The sequence below is a fragment of the Hipposideros armiger genome, unplaced genomic scaffold (genome assembly GCF_001890085.2).
Source record: "Hipposideros armiger isolate ML-2016 unplaced genomic scaffold, ASM189008v1 scaffold_202, whole genome shotgun sequence".
Taxonomy (NCBI): domain Eukaryota; kingdom Metazoa; phylum Chordata; class Mammalia; order Chiroptera; family Hipposideridae; genus Hipposideros; species Hipposideros armiger.
The window spans coordinates 1,695,155-1,708,340 of record NW_017731552.1 but is presented as its reverse complement, the minus strand read 5'-3'; the positions used below and the strand labels follow the sequence as shown (position 1 = coordinate 1,708,340).

Genomic DNA, 13,186 nt, shown 5'->3' with positions numbered 1-13,186 from the left:
CCCCAGCTGAACCCCTCCTTCCTGCCACAGGGGCCTGGGAAGTCGGGGCAACTCTGTGAGGAAGCCCCACACGGTGCCGGAATGCCAGCGCGAACCTCGGCTTGCTCAGAGAGCTGCGTGCCACTTGTTCAGTAATTTCACGCTTTGCTGCCTGGCAATGTAAGCGTAGAGGCCCAATCTAAGGCTGCACTTCCCAAATGTCACTTGTTTGTGAACACATGGCTGAACCAAAAATTGCTTTTAATGTCTGGGCAGTTCCCGCCAGCCCTGCTCAGTTTCGTCTCTGACAGCACCTTCAGGACAAGCGCGGACCCTGGGCTTATAGCTCAATAGCAGCTCTGGCCTCAGCAGGTCACGGCACACGCAGTTCCCGCGGACTCTCTCTGCCTTGAGCCTCACCATCCACGTGCCCACGCCGCGTAAGCACACAAACAAAACCACACGCCCGGGATACTTAATTACTCCTTTCCATCAAACAGGAAAACCCTGACATTCACGTCTCCTCTCTTAACGACGCTCAGGCTCTCAGCCTCTGATGATCTGCCTTTTCTGAATTAAGTATAAAAAACCCAGTGCTTTTAAATCCTGGGAGCACCTTTCCCATCTTCCTTGCTACAAAGACCATTTCCTTTTCCAAACTGTGCTGAAACAGTAAAGCTAGAGAAATAAATAATTAGAAAAACAGAGGTTAGCCAGTTCACCTAGACCAGCACTGCCCAGTAAAATATCATGCAAGCCACCTTTGTAATCTTACTGTTTCTGGTCACCACATTCAAAAAGTGAAGAGAAACAGGCAACATTAACTTTAGTGACATATTTTGTATAACCCAAGCTATTAAAAAATATCAGTCTACATAACCAACATAAACAGACTTTGACTAGATGGCTCCTGTTCTTTGTTAACCGGAGTCTTGGACGCTGTGTGTGTTATACTCACAGCTCATCTCCATACGACTGGGCCACATCTCAAGGCCACAATACCCCAGTGTGGCCAGTGGCCATAGTACTGATCATCAAAGCCTTGACCCTCTTTGTAAAGGTCTGAGGTCCAGAAAATGGTGGATGTGTCAGGGTCTGGGTTTCAGGTACTCTCCCTCCAACACTGACGATGCCATCGATTGTCCTAACCCTGGCCCAACTGGGAACAGCTGAGTGATTCTGTGGAGGAACCCATTGCTCTGATGGGGGAGACTGGCAGGAAACACCCTGTTTTCACCCTCTATGGACCCAGATGGAGGGGCCTCTCCTGTTCCATGTGCCCCAGAACCAGAGCAAGACGCCCATGAATGCCTGAGCCTGTCTTTGCTGGGGAGAGATTGGGCCAGAAGGGGCTGAAACCCATGAGCCAGGGATGGGAGGAGCCTGCTGGCTTCCTCTGTGGTGGCCAGGACAGGCGCCAGTGGCCACAGGTATAGTCCTGGGAGGAAGGACCCCGGTACCAGCAGCTGGGAAAGGGTTGGGCCTGCTGTCGGCCTGACAGACCTCTTTCCTGCTCCCCCTTCCAAGGTTCCATCATCCCCCACTTACTGGGTGGGCCTGGAATTCATAAACCCTGTGTATATCTCATCACCTGGACCTCCAAAGACACGTCAGTCTCCAGAGGGAGACAAGCAAGTGGAGGGACGTGAGGCAGGCTCAACCCCACCCCACACCCAGCTGCTCTGTGGTCTTGCCATCTAGGGGCCTTGCACCCTCCAAGCTGTCAATCAAAACCACACAGACGGGTGTGTCAGAGCTAAGGGAATTTGAGAACAAGCACTCAGTTCAGATGTCACATCTGTTTGCCACTAATTAGTCCTCAGAGAACAGAATCGGCCAATTACTAGGCAAAAATCAAAGGAGTCTTCTCGCCTTCCAGTAACCTCCAGAGAACGTGGGGTCTGCTATGTCAGGCTTCCACTGAGAGACGGGGAGCCCCGGACCCCAGGCCTGCCCAGGCCCCAGCTGCCGCACATCCAGCTGTCCTTCCCCAAGCCTCCTCCCCATTCTTCCACGTGAAGAACATTCTGAGGACAAGTTCGCTAAGGATCCCAGAAACAGACCCTGATGGAGAGTCTGGGCCCCCAGCTACCACACAGGCCCTGGGCCTGAGGGAGTAGGCTGGGAGGGACTAGCCCTCTTTCTAGAGCCTTTCACGGGGTCTGAGGGCACTTACCTGAGTGGCCACCTTGCCGTAATCAATCCACCGAAGAGTGGCAAAATTGGTGGATTCAGCACAGTTGAATCCGTGGTTGAAGCCAGCATGGTAGCCGTAGGGAAAGGTGATCATGAACTCCCCGGCCTCCTGCGTGATCTGAGGAGGAAGAGGCCGACAGGTGAGGGGAGGTCAACAGGTGAGGTCGAGGCCCAGAGTTAGAAAGAAGGGGAGTTTGTACGTGGCTCCCCTGCTGGAAGAAACGCCTGGGCCAGCAAAGGCCACCAAGAGCAACCAAGGAGCACAGAAGAGGGATGCAGGCTCAGGGAGTTCCCAACACATGCCAGGGAGCCCCGACTTCAGGGGCCAACGGAATCCACCAAGTGCAGGTGGCTCTACCTAACTACACAAGCTCTAGCCAACTGCCCACGTGGCTGGTCAAACAGGTGTGGTGGAGTCCAGGTCAACTGCTCGCTACCAGCCCCTGCTCCCCATAGCCCAGTCCTGGCCCGAGGTGACAAACTACAGATACAGAGGGACTGTTCAGTGCCACCATTCTGGGCCACTTCTCATTTTCGGTGAGGGATAGGATCTCCCACTTTAGAGAAAGGTGGCTGTGCCGTACCTCCTATTCACTGTTCCCATATAGTGGGGGGCAGGTGTGGGAGGGCCAGATGGTGCTGGCGGTAGCTGCAGAGCCTCCTCACAGGACACGGCGTGCATGCAGTGCGGTGTCCTGCCCTAAAATGACTTAAATCCGCTCATCGTCGTCAGCCCAGAATCTGTCCACTCTATTCCAACAGGTGGGGCCTTCCAGGTGAGTCCAAGAGACAGAAGAAACACATCAACGTGGGAGGGCGGGCCACAATGTCAAGGTCAGAGCTCTGCAGAGAGCTCTGTTTCTAGACCTATTAAAATGGTCTGGAAACCAGACTGAAACAGAGACCCTAAAGTGAGGAGCTGGGTATGAGTGACTGGGGTGGGGCCCATAATGACCCCAAACAAGGCTTCTGGAACCGCCACCCCAAGGCCTGGAGGAAAAGGTGGGGGCTGCAGTCTCATCCCCCATTCAGGGAGGGGACGCTCCCCATGACCACACTGATCACTGCCTGCTACTGCTGCTGACTGAGCCCATCAACTAAGCACGCCAAGAGATGACTATGCCCAAAGACAGACCACAAACAGCAGTGGGCATCGTTCCCACTTGCCAGGACACATGAGGTGGGGCTACTGGCCCATCCACAGCTATGGAAGATGACGCTAGTGGAGTGGGAGAGACTCTCTCTGGAGTCAGGTGGGCCTGTCTCTTCTTTGATTTACCGTCAGTAGAAGGCACAGATCACAGGTTGTGAGTTCTAAATAACCGCCGCCCAGACAGGAAAAGACCCTTCCAGTATCCTGGGAACTCGGGAATCCCAGTACCATTCACGCCACTGTGCTTTTTGCCACCACAGATTACATTTCTTTCTAGGGTTTCGTGTAAATGGAATCGGATGGTCTGTACTCCTGCATCTGGCCTCTGTTTTTCGAGATTCATTCATCCCACCATGCGCATCAATTGTTCACACGTTTTGTTTTTAAAGGGCATTCTGTTGTGTGGCTATGTCACTATTATCCATTCTCCTGTGGACAGACTTTGGGGCTCTGGCGAACAGAGCTGCTGGGAACAGTCATGGGCCGGTCTTCTTGCAGACACACGCTTGCATTTCTTTTGAGTAAACAGACACAGACGAGGCACCGTGGGGTCTCAGGGTGGGTGCATGGCGACATCTCTAAGAAAGCGTGGAACCCTATTCTGCAGGGGCCGCCGGTCTGCACCCCCACTGGTGGTGAGTGACAGTTCCCTCTGCTCACCTCTCAGCTGGCATTTAGAGGTGTCTGATTTCAGCTGTGTTTGCGCGTGTGCAGCGGGATCTCCTTGTGGCTTTGATCACCTTGCTCTGAAATCCACAGAACACCACATCGTGTTGGTTCGTGCATATGTTTCCTTGTGCAAAGTGTCTATTCAAGGCTTTCACCCCTTTCTACTTATCACGTTGTTCATCTTTTTATTGTTGATTTGTAGGAGTTCTTGGGCCTGCTGATCTCTACTTTTTTCCCAAAGAGATGAGCAGAAATCAATGGATTCATTTAAGTACCAGTGAGACTTCAGACCCTGGTGGGGTAGGAGAGGGAAGTGGGTAGCAGGAGACCGGGAGGAGTGAGACTTCCAGAAACCAACCAGAGAACCAAAAATCAATCACAACTGACACAGCTTGGAGAAAAACCAGCCCTTAAGAACACTAAGATAGTTTTCTTTTCAAATAATGAATTGCACCAATCAAGAGAAGTCAGTGTGCATCAAGTTATATTTTTAAATTCCTGTCCAAGTGACAGTTGCGTGCGGGGAGTGAAGCGTGTGGCAGGAAATGGGCAGAGAACACTCGCGTGTCCCCAAGGTCCCAGCCACCCCGTCCACAGCAAGTGCCAGCTTCTGCCACAGGACTCAGAGCTTCTATTTTTTTTTTTAACGCAATTACTGAGTTTCTTATTCTATTTGAACTGTCCCTGGAAAATGCTATCTTGGTTTTCCTCCACTGCCAACTTGCACACTCCCCTTCTCTCCTCTGGGGCATGGTCGCCCAGTGTGACATGAGCTGGGACACAGCAGGGTCCCAGGGACACCATTCTTGAGACCCTGGGTGTGGGGGAGATGCCTCCACTCCAGGCTGGGGCAGACTTTGGGGCCTACTTCCCCCTGCCTGACCGCCCCCCCATCATAAGTCAAGGCCTAGAACAGAAGAAGCACTCAGTTAGGACGACAAGAAAATTATGTTACTGCCAGAAAATCTACGTCCCGGTAGCTTCATTTTGAGCTCATGGTGTCTGTCTTCCGTGTCACTACCGTCAATATTATCCTGACAGTAAATTAGAAGGTGCTAGGGATGATGGATAGGCCGGGCAGCAAAGTAATAAGGAGTGAGGGTGCGCCAGGCCCAAACACTACTCACGGAGAAAGTCCAGAATTCAGCTTCCTGTGCGAGCTCGTGCAGAATAAATCAGGAAGTCAATGGCAGCTTCCAGAAATACACACTTTTAATCATTAAAAAGCTCGCTATTGATCTGCTTTTTCTTCTAGAGGTAAATACCATTACAGAGATTTATAAGTGGAGTGTGGGAGTCACTCCTTTGAAGGCCACCTGGAATTCAGATCAGGGATCGCCAACATTAAGGAACCCTGACAAGGGCGTCCATCGGAGCCTGGAGACATGGGCCTTCGTCCTGCTGGCCTGAGGCAGAAAAGGGGACTCGCCAACCAACTCCTGCGACCGGCCTCCCTGTCTAGGAAGCACCACTTTGGAGAATGTTCTTGACAAACCACAGGAGAGCAAGTTCTCACTTTCGTGAGCAACGCCGCGATCTGTCTGCGAGGTTCCTGGTAACGAAGGGTGTTCAAACCAGCAGACATGCAGAAACCTGCCTTTCTCGGAGCAAAACATCCTGCCATCTGATGGACAATTGATGGCTGGGAGAGGCCTCCTGGTTACGGCCCTGAAGGAAAGAGCGAATCCCCGATCAGAGCACTTTGCTGTGGGCAGTTTGATTGAGATATCATAGCAATTTCTGACTTGCTGACACGCAGGCGACAGTGAGGCACAAGGGTCTGATCGCAGAGCCTGCTGCTGTGCCTGGCGAATGGCTCTTCTGGGGAAACCTTCAGAGACTGAGCTCCCAGGAGACTGCTCAGGCCTATCTGGACAGCTGTGGCACACGCCTCTCGCCTACACCAACATGGGGACACAGGCCTCGACTTTCCTGCCTAGAAGTCCTGTCCGCGAGGAAGGAACCAGCTGGAGTGGACTGCTGAGCTCGACCCCAGGGCACAGCCACCTCCAAACCCAGGCCCCACGAGCCCCACTGGGGGCCTCAGGTACTGGGTAATCTGGCCCAGGTGCCCCTGCTACCTGCCTGCCCTCCATAGGTCAGTGGGTTCCCTGACCTTAGGCCTCATTCCTCACAGCCCTTTGGTCCTGGAGCAGTAAAGTGAATGAGTTCACAGTCTCTTAGCTGTGGGAAGCCCAGATCGTTCATTTCCAAACAGGTACTCACGCTCTCAAACGACAGCTGCCCTGGGCCATGGGAGGGGTCATAGATCAAGTGGGGCAGTGGGAGAGGGGTCTGTCCGGGGTCTTGGGGTCTTCCCCAGCTTCCTGGGAAGTCGGTAGGAGCTATCCTTCCACACCTCCAACCCCGACCCTGCATGACCCTGCAGGGGGCAGCCCACTGGCCACACAGGCCCTAGGTTTGGGTTTGGATTTGGGTTTGTGAAGTGGCGGCAGGGAAAGTTAAGGCCCCACCCGATTCTGCCCTCTTCCATCCTCACCCCCCACCAGGAAGAGTTGGAGGCTGACTGCCCAGCCAACAAGGCCCTCCCCTGGATTGCCCTTGTTCTATCTAGAACCTTCTTGAGGGTTAAGAAGCCCATTTCCTGGGACGTTTGTGGTTACTTGGGCCTTGGACCCAGAAGCCCCTCCTGGAGCAGCCCCTACATACCCGGCTGAATGGGATTCCATACTTCTTGAGGATTATGGGCGAGATGAGGGTCATCTTGTGCCGCAGGAAGGCATCGCAGCCCTGGGAGCTCCCGGGGAAGAACCCTGGAGCAGAAAAGATGGGCATCAGTCAACAGGCCGAGGCTGAGCCAGGCCAACTCTCTCTGGGCAGCTGCTTCCTCCCATCGAAGCATAGAACACAGCACCTGCGCATGGACCTCATCACACAGCCCTGTGTGCTTTGCTGGTGGCAGGTGATGGTGACACTCTGGCCTTCATTTAGGCCTTCATCTGAAGCAGAAACAGGCCAGGGCTGTGTGTATGAACGGACTCACACCCACGGCACACACTTACAGTCACAGATGGGGCACAGGGTGGAGTGTGGCTGCATAGACACTTCCCCTCCAGCCACCTTAAAAAAAAAGGCCCACTGTGTTACATGCATGTGGTCACTCAGCCACATGACAGCACAGCTGGGTAGACAGGACATGCGAGCTGATGCTTTAGAACCAGACAAGCTGTGATTGTCAAGGAGTGAGTGGTGTCCCCCTCAACACAACCAAGTCTGCAACAAGGCTCTTTGCATACACGGTCCCCATTGCACCAGGAAGCTGAGGAGACAGAGGCTCGGGCCATCAACCCACCCGCCTGGGCCCCTAATCCTTCCAGGAAACAGCAGAGCGTCCCTGTCCCTAACCCTCTATTACAGAGTTCGCATTTGGGCATGATTTCTGTCCTAGACTATATACCATGCAGCTCATTTAAGGTAACATTGTAAACAGGAACTCTGACCATCAGCTCTACCTGCTAGAAACTGTTTAACACAGTTCAGGGACATTTCCAAACCACTTGCGGGCTGAAGGTCAAATTAATGACACGCATGTCTTACGGTTAAAGAAAAGCAAGTTGTGGAATTCCACTCAAAAGCAGCTGGGCTTCTCATCTCAAACCATCACCGAGAGGTGGCAAAGAGGGCTGCCATGAGGATTTGATGAGGAACGTGCCCCTGAGCGTCCACCACCGATCAAGGTTGATCTCATGTCATGGGCAGCCTGAGGACCCTTCCAGAAGCTGACCCAGATCTCAATGCACACTCTCGATGTATCACCGGTTAAAGAGGGCACATTCACGTGTGTGGGCGCGTGTGTGCAAGCACATGGCTCCACACACACGCTGACATGGAGAGAGTAGGTCCGACACATTCTGTACTAGCAGACAGTGCCTGGCTGCAAGGACACAATGGCGAGGTTCTGGAAAGTGCAAGAGATGACTGAATCCTACAACTTTCCTCTGCACTAAAAGCATTTCAATTAGAATTATGGCTGCCTGCCGCCCGGCCCGCCAGCCTCTCTGCAGTTCCTCTTTTTAATGCACAGTTTAAGTGGCTCTCATTAAAGCTCTAATAAAGGCGCACATTTTAAGTGATTAGCACCAATAATGCGCCAACACATTAATGCTCTCTCTGTGGGCTCCACAACTCTCCCAGGGAGCCCATTTGGAGAACAGCTATTCATTTTCCATATTAATCGCACACTCATTCCACCCATCTCAGTAACAAAGTCAGTGACACCTGTCCCCAACAAAGTTTGGAAGGGACACCTAGGAGAGCAGGCTTCACGTGCCCTACAACCTCCCAGAACCTTCCTCCGAGGAGGAGAGAGCAGCTGCCTGAGAAAGGGACCACACAGGAAGGCGTCACTACCTCTTTCCAACCCTCCTCCCCAGCCCAGGGTTTCCCGAATTCCGGCAGCTGCTCCACCCAGCAAGAGGAGTGACTTAATGAATCCGTCTTTTTCAAGAAGCAACTATGGGTGGCCGCCCGCAGCCCTCAGAGTTTGCTCACTCTTCTTCTTTCAGCCCCAGCCACTAAGCCCCCTACCAGCCACCCAGTTTCTCACACATCAGAAACAACACAGGTAACAGGACCCTGGCTGCAGAAGGACGCAGGGAGCATGGCCAGGTTCCAGGGAGAGCGGCGGCGGCTCCATTGGGGCTGGTTATGCCCCCACAGCATCCTGTGTTCAGGTTCTCTAGCTGTCAATGAGATAATCCAAAACCTTTCTGTCCTAGTGGGAAAAGCATACTGAGCGAGAACAGACTGGGCATGCATAACTGCAGGATTTTAGAGAAGTTGTCGGCCATGGGGTCACCCGTGTGTCCATGCTGACTGCCCCGCACTGTTTTCTCCCATGGCTCTGTAGGTGTGGGAGGCTGAAAAGAGGCCACCCAAGACGTCCCTGTCCTAATTCCCGAGCCTGAGATGATGTTCCCTTCCCTGGTGAGAGAGACTTTGCAGGTTAGACTGAGTCAAGGCCTCTGAGATGGAACGACCCTGGATTATAGGGAGGCCCAATGTCATCACAGGGTCCTCATAAGAGGGAGGCAGGAGGCTCAGAGTCAGGGAGATGGAAGAGGCTGCACTGCTGGCTGTGACGATGGAGGAGGGGCCACGAGCCAGGCGCTGGGCTTCTACAATAGAAGCTGGAAACAGTTCTCCCCTGGGGCCTCCAGAAGGACCAGCCCGGCCCTCACCTAGGTTTAGCCCCATGAGACCCATTTTAGACTTCTGACCTCCAGGACTGTAAGAAAATGAATTTGTGGGTGGTGGTTATTATTATTATTATTATTATTATTATTTTTAGCTGAGCCATCTTGCCACCTGTTGGCAGCTCAGTGGCAGCTCAGCTCAGGCCAGGAATTGAACCGGCGACCCTGTTGCTCAGAGCTTGCGCTCTTGAGTGAGCTCTTAACCAACTGAGCTACTTAGCCAGCCCTATTTATTTATTTATTTTTTAAATTAGAACTTTTTTTAGAGCAGTTTAAGGTTTACAGCAGAATTGAGAAATCTGTGCTGTTTCAAGTCATTGAAGTTGTGGCAATTTATTACAACAGCAAGAGGGAACTAATACAATGGGAAAAGTTTTTTTTTTTAAATATATTTTAAAATTAAAATTTGTATTTTAAATGTATATTTAAAAAATACAATGGGAAAACAGTTTTAATTTGGTTTTTTATTTTAGAGTGTTATAATAAGTGAAATAGATCTTGGCTAGGACTGTCTGTGACTGGAATTTCTACTATGAAAGCATGTTCCAGAGAGCAGGGCTCAGCCCTTCCCACGAGTGCAGGGTCCAGGTTTGCAACAGAAATGTTAACACAACACCACCATCCTCTACCTGGGAGGCTGGGGGTACCTGCCCCATTCACCCTGACAAGCATCCCTCTCTTCTCGGGGAAACTGTGTCACTGGGGTGTAGTATTTGTAATCATATGTGCAGCTCTGAGTGCAGCTAGGACAGGAGGCCCCTATTTTTCCAGAAAGATCCACCATTCCCTTCTCCAAAGTTAAAACACCAATGGAAAGGGGAAGAGAGTGTGTGGCAGGCGTTCTTTGGTGAGGTGTAAGGAGGGGCCAGGGGATGGCGGCTGGCAGTGAGGGATCCTGCACCAACCCCGAACGACGGCTTCCAGAAGGTTCTGTGGCTGCCTTGGGAGTGCTGGGCTACCTGTCACTGCTGCCCGGAGGGTCAGGATGATCAAATGGTCCCTGTGCTGTCCAAGTGACTCCTGAACAATGGGGTCCTCACTCCACCTGCCCCACTCCAACCTGGGTGCTGGCTCTTAAGCTGAGGGAGCGAGGGCCAGACTACTGGGACAAAGAGCAGGGTGCCGTGACAGGGAGTGATGGAAGACAAGCTACCCGGTCCCTTCGTCAGAGTGCTCAGGTACCTCAGTGCCACCGAGCCAGGTATCTGGCAGGTCCCTAGAGACCCCTTGCCCTGAGGCCTGCCTTTACCTCGAGTGGTCAATGCCCCTCTCCAGACGCAGCCTGGGACCCGCTCTGACAAATCCTTCAGCCCCATGAGGCCCCAGTGAGGGCCCGAATGCAGGTGGTGGGACAGTGGCTGCTGGAGGGGACATTCGCTGAAGGAGCCCAGTTGAGTCAGAACCTTGCACACAAGGGCAGGGGCCTTGAGGTCCCTATGCAGCTCCGAGGCCCAGGTGAGGTTGCTCCTAACTGACTTCTCGTTTTCTAGACTAAACAAAGACTTGAGGACTTAGGAAAGGGCATGACGCAGTGCCAGGCACAGGAGGGGATGCAGTGCCAGGTGCAGGAGGGAGACAGAACGCAGCTGCCCTTTCTGGCCTGTGGGAGCCCCCAGTCACGTCCAAGAACTCTGTGCTAAGAAACCGGAAAACAAGCACTTTTAAAGAAATGACATTCTGTGCAGAATCTATGAAGTGACAAACACCCTAGCAGAGGGACCACGGATCTGATCACGAGGGCGCAAGGAAATGGGAAAATAAGACAGTGACATTTTGCAGCACATCATTGCTCCCAGAAATCGAAACCCAAACATACAGCAAACCTGGGAGGGATGACAGCTGCCTCCCCACCTTGCCCCCTAACATCACCCACCCCAAGTCCCAGGTCCCAGGTCCCGGCCCACAGGCGCAGACACCTACCGATTGCCAGCCGCTCCAGGCGCTTGCCGTGCTCCGGTGGGATGGCGTACCTAACAAGAGAAGGGAGGTATGTCAGAGGCAACCGCGTGTGGCCACCACACTTGAGGGTCCCTGGGAGGCCTGTGTGGCCTCAGGGAGACACATGCACTCGTGCACAGAGCACAAGTGACTGTAGCTGTGGTCAGTGCTGTGACCCGGGTGAGCAGCAGCAGGGGGCAGGGAGAGGGGGGCTGTCAGGGTAGGAATTCCACACAGTAGGGGATGGTGGTGAGGTGGGAGGACTAAGGAATAGGGACCCGTTGAGTTGTGACAGCATTCTCGGAAGGCCAAGTGGAGACATTTCCAGTTAAGCAGCACTAAACCTCGATGAGGCTTAAAAAGCAAACAATAAAATAAAAGCACTAGACTGGAGCTGCAGGGTAGGGATCCCAGCCACCCGGCATCACCAGCCCGTCCTCCCAGCCCCAAGAGTCAATAGGGAAAGAAGCTTCAGGAAGGAGAAAAATTTCATCTTTCACCCACTTCATAAGTTTTATTTTTACACATTTTACATTTGAAAGGCTCCGTCATAAATAAAAAAGATGTTAAGGTGGAAGTTTGCAAACAGATGAAGCGAGAGTGATATCCCGCTGATGTTGTGCGGGGAAGCTGGCAGGACTGGAGACCTGGGGTGAGGGGGGCTTCGAAGCCCTAACCCAAGTGACATGCCACCCCCAGCTCATCCCAGGGGACTCGGTAAGATGAAAACCTCAATTTTCGAGCAAAGGCAGGCATAACTGGGGTGTGGGTCCTTAACGACACAAAGTGCTGAGCAAGGGCCAAGGGATGAGGTAAAGGCTCCATCTCTACAGCTATTAGAGGACACCGAGTCCCGTCTGGGAAGAAGTCCAGGAAAGGATCTCAACCAGGGTGATCCTGCCCACCCCAGGGGACACTGGGCAATGTATGGGGACATCGGTGGTTGCCATGACTGGGGGTACTCCTGGTATTAAGTGGGTGGAGGCTCAGCCCTCCACAGTGCCCAAGATGGCCCCCTAGAGAGCAGAGACCCTGTTCCAGAACCAAGACAAGCAGTACCTCGCGTTCCAGCAGGAGTGGGATGTGAGGCTGCAGCACCCAGCCCCTCCATTCCCTCCTCCTCCCTCACGGTACAGGCAAAGCACAGGGACTGACGGGAACACGGGGATCCCCAGACACTGCCACTGGCTAAGTCCACTCCAGCTGAGAGGCTTACTATCACTTTTTAATTTAAATAAAAGGAGGCAGGGGTAGGAGAGAAGTTGAGCATCATGTCGTCTCTAATCTAACAGGATAAAAACAATTCACTTCTGGGCCGGCTTTGGGCTGTTGAGGAGATGGCCATAGCACCTTTGATTCTGCTGTTGACAGACTTTTCCATCGTCTGCACAAAGATGAGGTTACTCTTTTTTAAATGGCCTTTTATCACTTACACAAAGATGATACGTTAACCCTGATCCAGAGCCCCTTTGTGGGATTACCGTGCCCCCAGCGAGGAAATGAAACATTCCGTTCCTTCTGGAAAGATGCGAGAGGGCTGGAAGGACTAACGCATGGCACCCAGGCTGTGATGATTAATGCAATATCCCCAGTCTACAATGCTGCTTTCACTTAATTACCGCCTGTAATTGGGAGTTGTAAAGATAAGATTAATTGAATCTGGTGGATGTTAAAAGTTTAATACATTGGAACGTGGCTCCTCTGTTATCAGAAAGTACAGACTGCAGGCCGCTGGTCTGAACGTTCCGCAGAGCAGCCCCTGGGGAGATTAGGAAGGACGCGCAGATGGGAAGCTGGAGCCACGGGGACGTCTAGGCTCCAATGGCCCAGAGTGAGCAGCGCCTCCCACTGCTTGGAACAACCCAGTGACGGCCTGGGGTTGCCAAGAAGCCTCATCACCAATGACATGCCACGCCAGCTCAAACCCCAGGGACACAGCAAGATGGAAACCTCAGTTTTCAGGGGAAGCTGAGCATAAGTGGGGCGCGGGTCCTTAAGGGCACAGAGCACTGAAGATGGGCTGGCCAAAGGAAGA

The 13,186-nt window shown here is 52.8% G+C and overlaps 1 protein-coding gene across 5 annotated transcripts in view; it reads right to left on the bottom strand.

Moving 5' to 3' along the window:
* Positions 1-13,186, bottom strand: part of KDM4B (lysine demethylase 4B) — a 156,180-nt gene that overhangs the window by 51,011 nt on the left and 91,983 nt on the right. For 4 of the 5 annotated variants that reach the window (XM_019653433.1, XM_019653434.1, XM_019653435.1 and 1 more), the window contains exons 7-9: positions 11,134-11,183; positions 6,668-6,771; positions 2,156-2,293 (exon numbers count right to left, since the gene is read on the bottom strand). In XM_019653433.1, the coding sequence (XP_019508978.1) occupies positions 2,156-2,293; positions 6,668-6,771; positions 11,134-11,183 (292 nt within the window). Of the gene's footprint in view, positions 1-2,155; positions 2,294-5,207; positions 5,666-6,667; positions 6,772-11,133; positions 11,184-13,186 lie in introns of those variants that run through there. The other variant, XM_019653437.1, reaches the window with a different exon arrangement.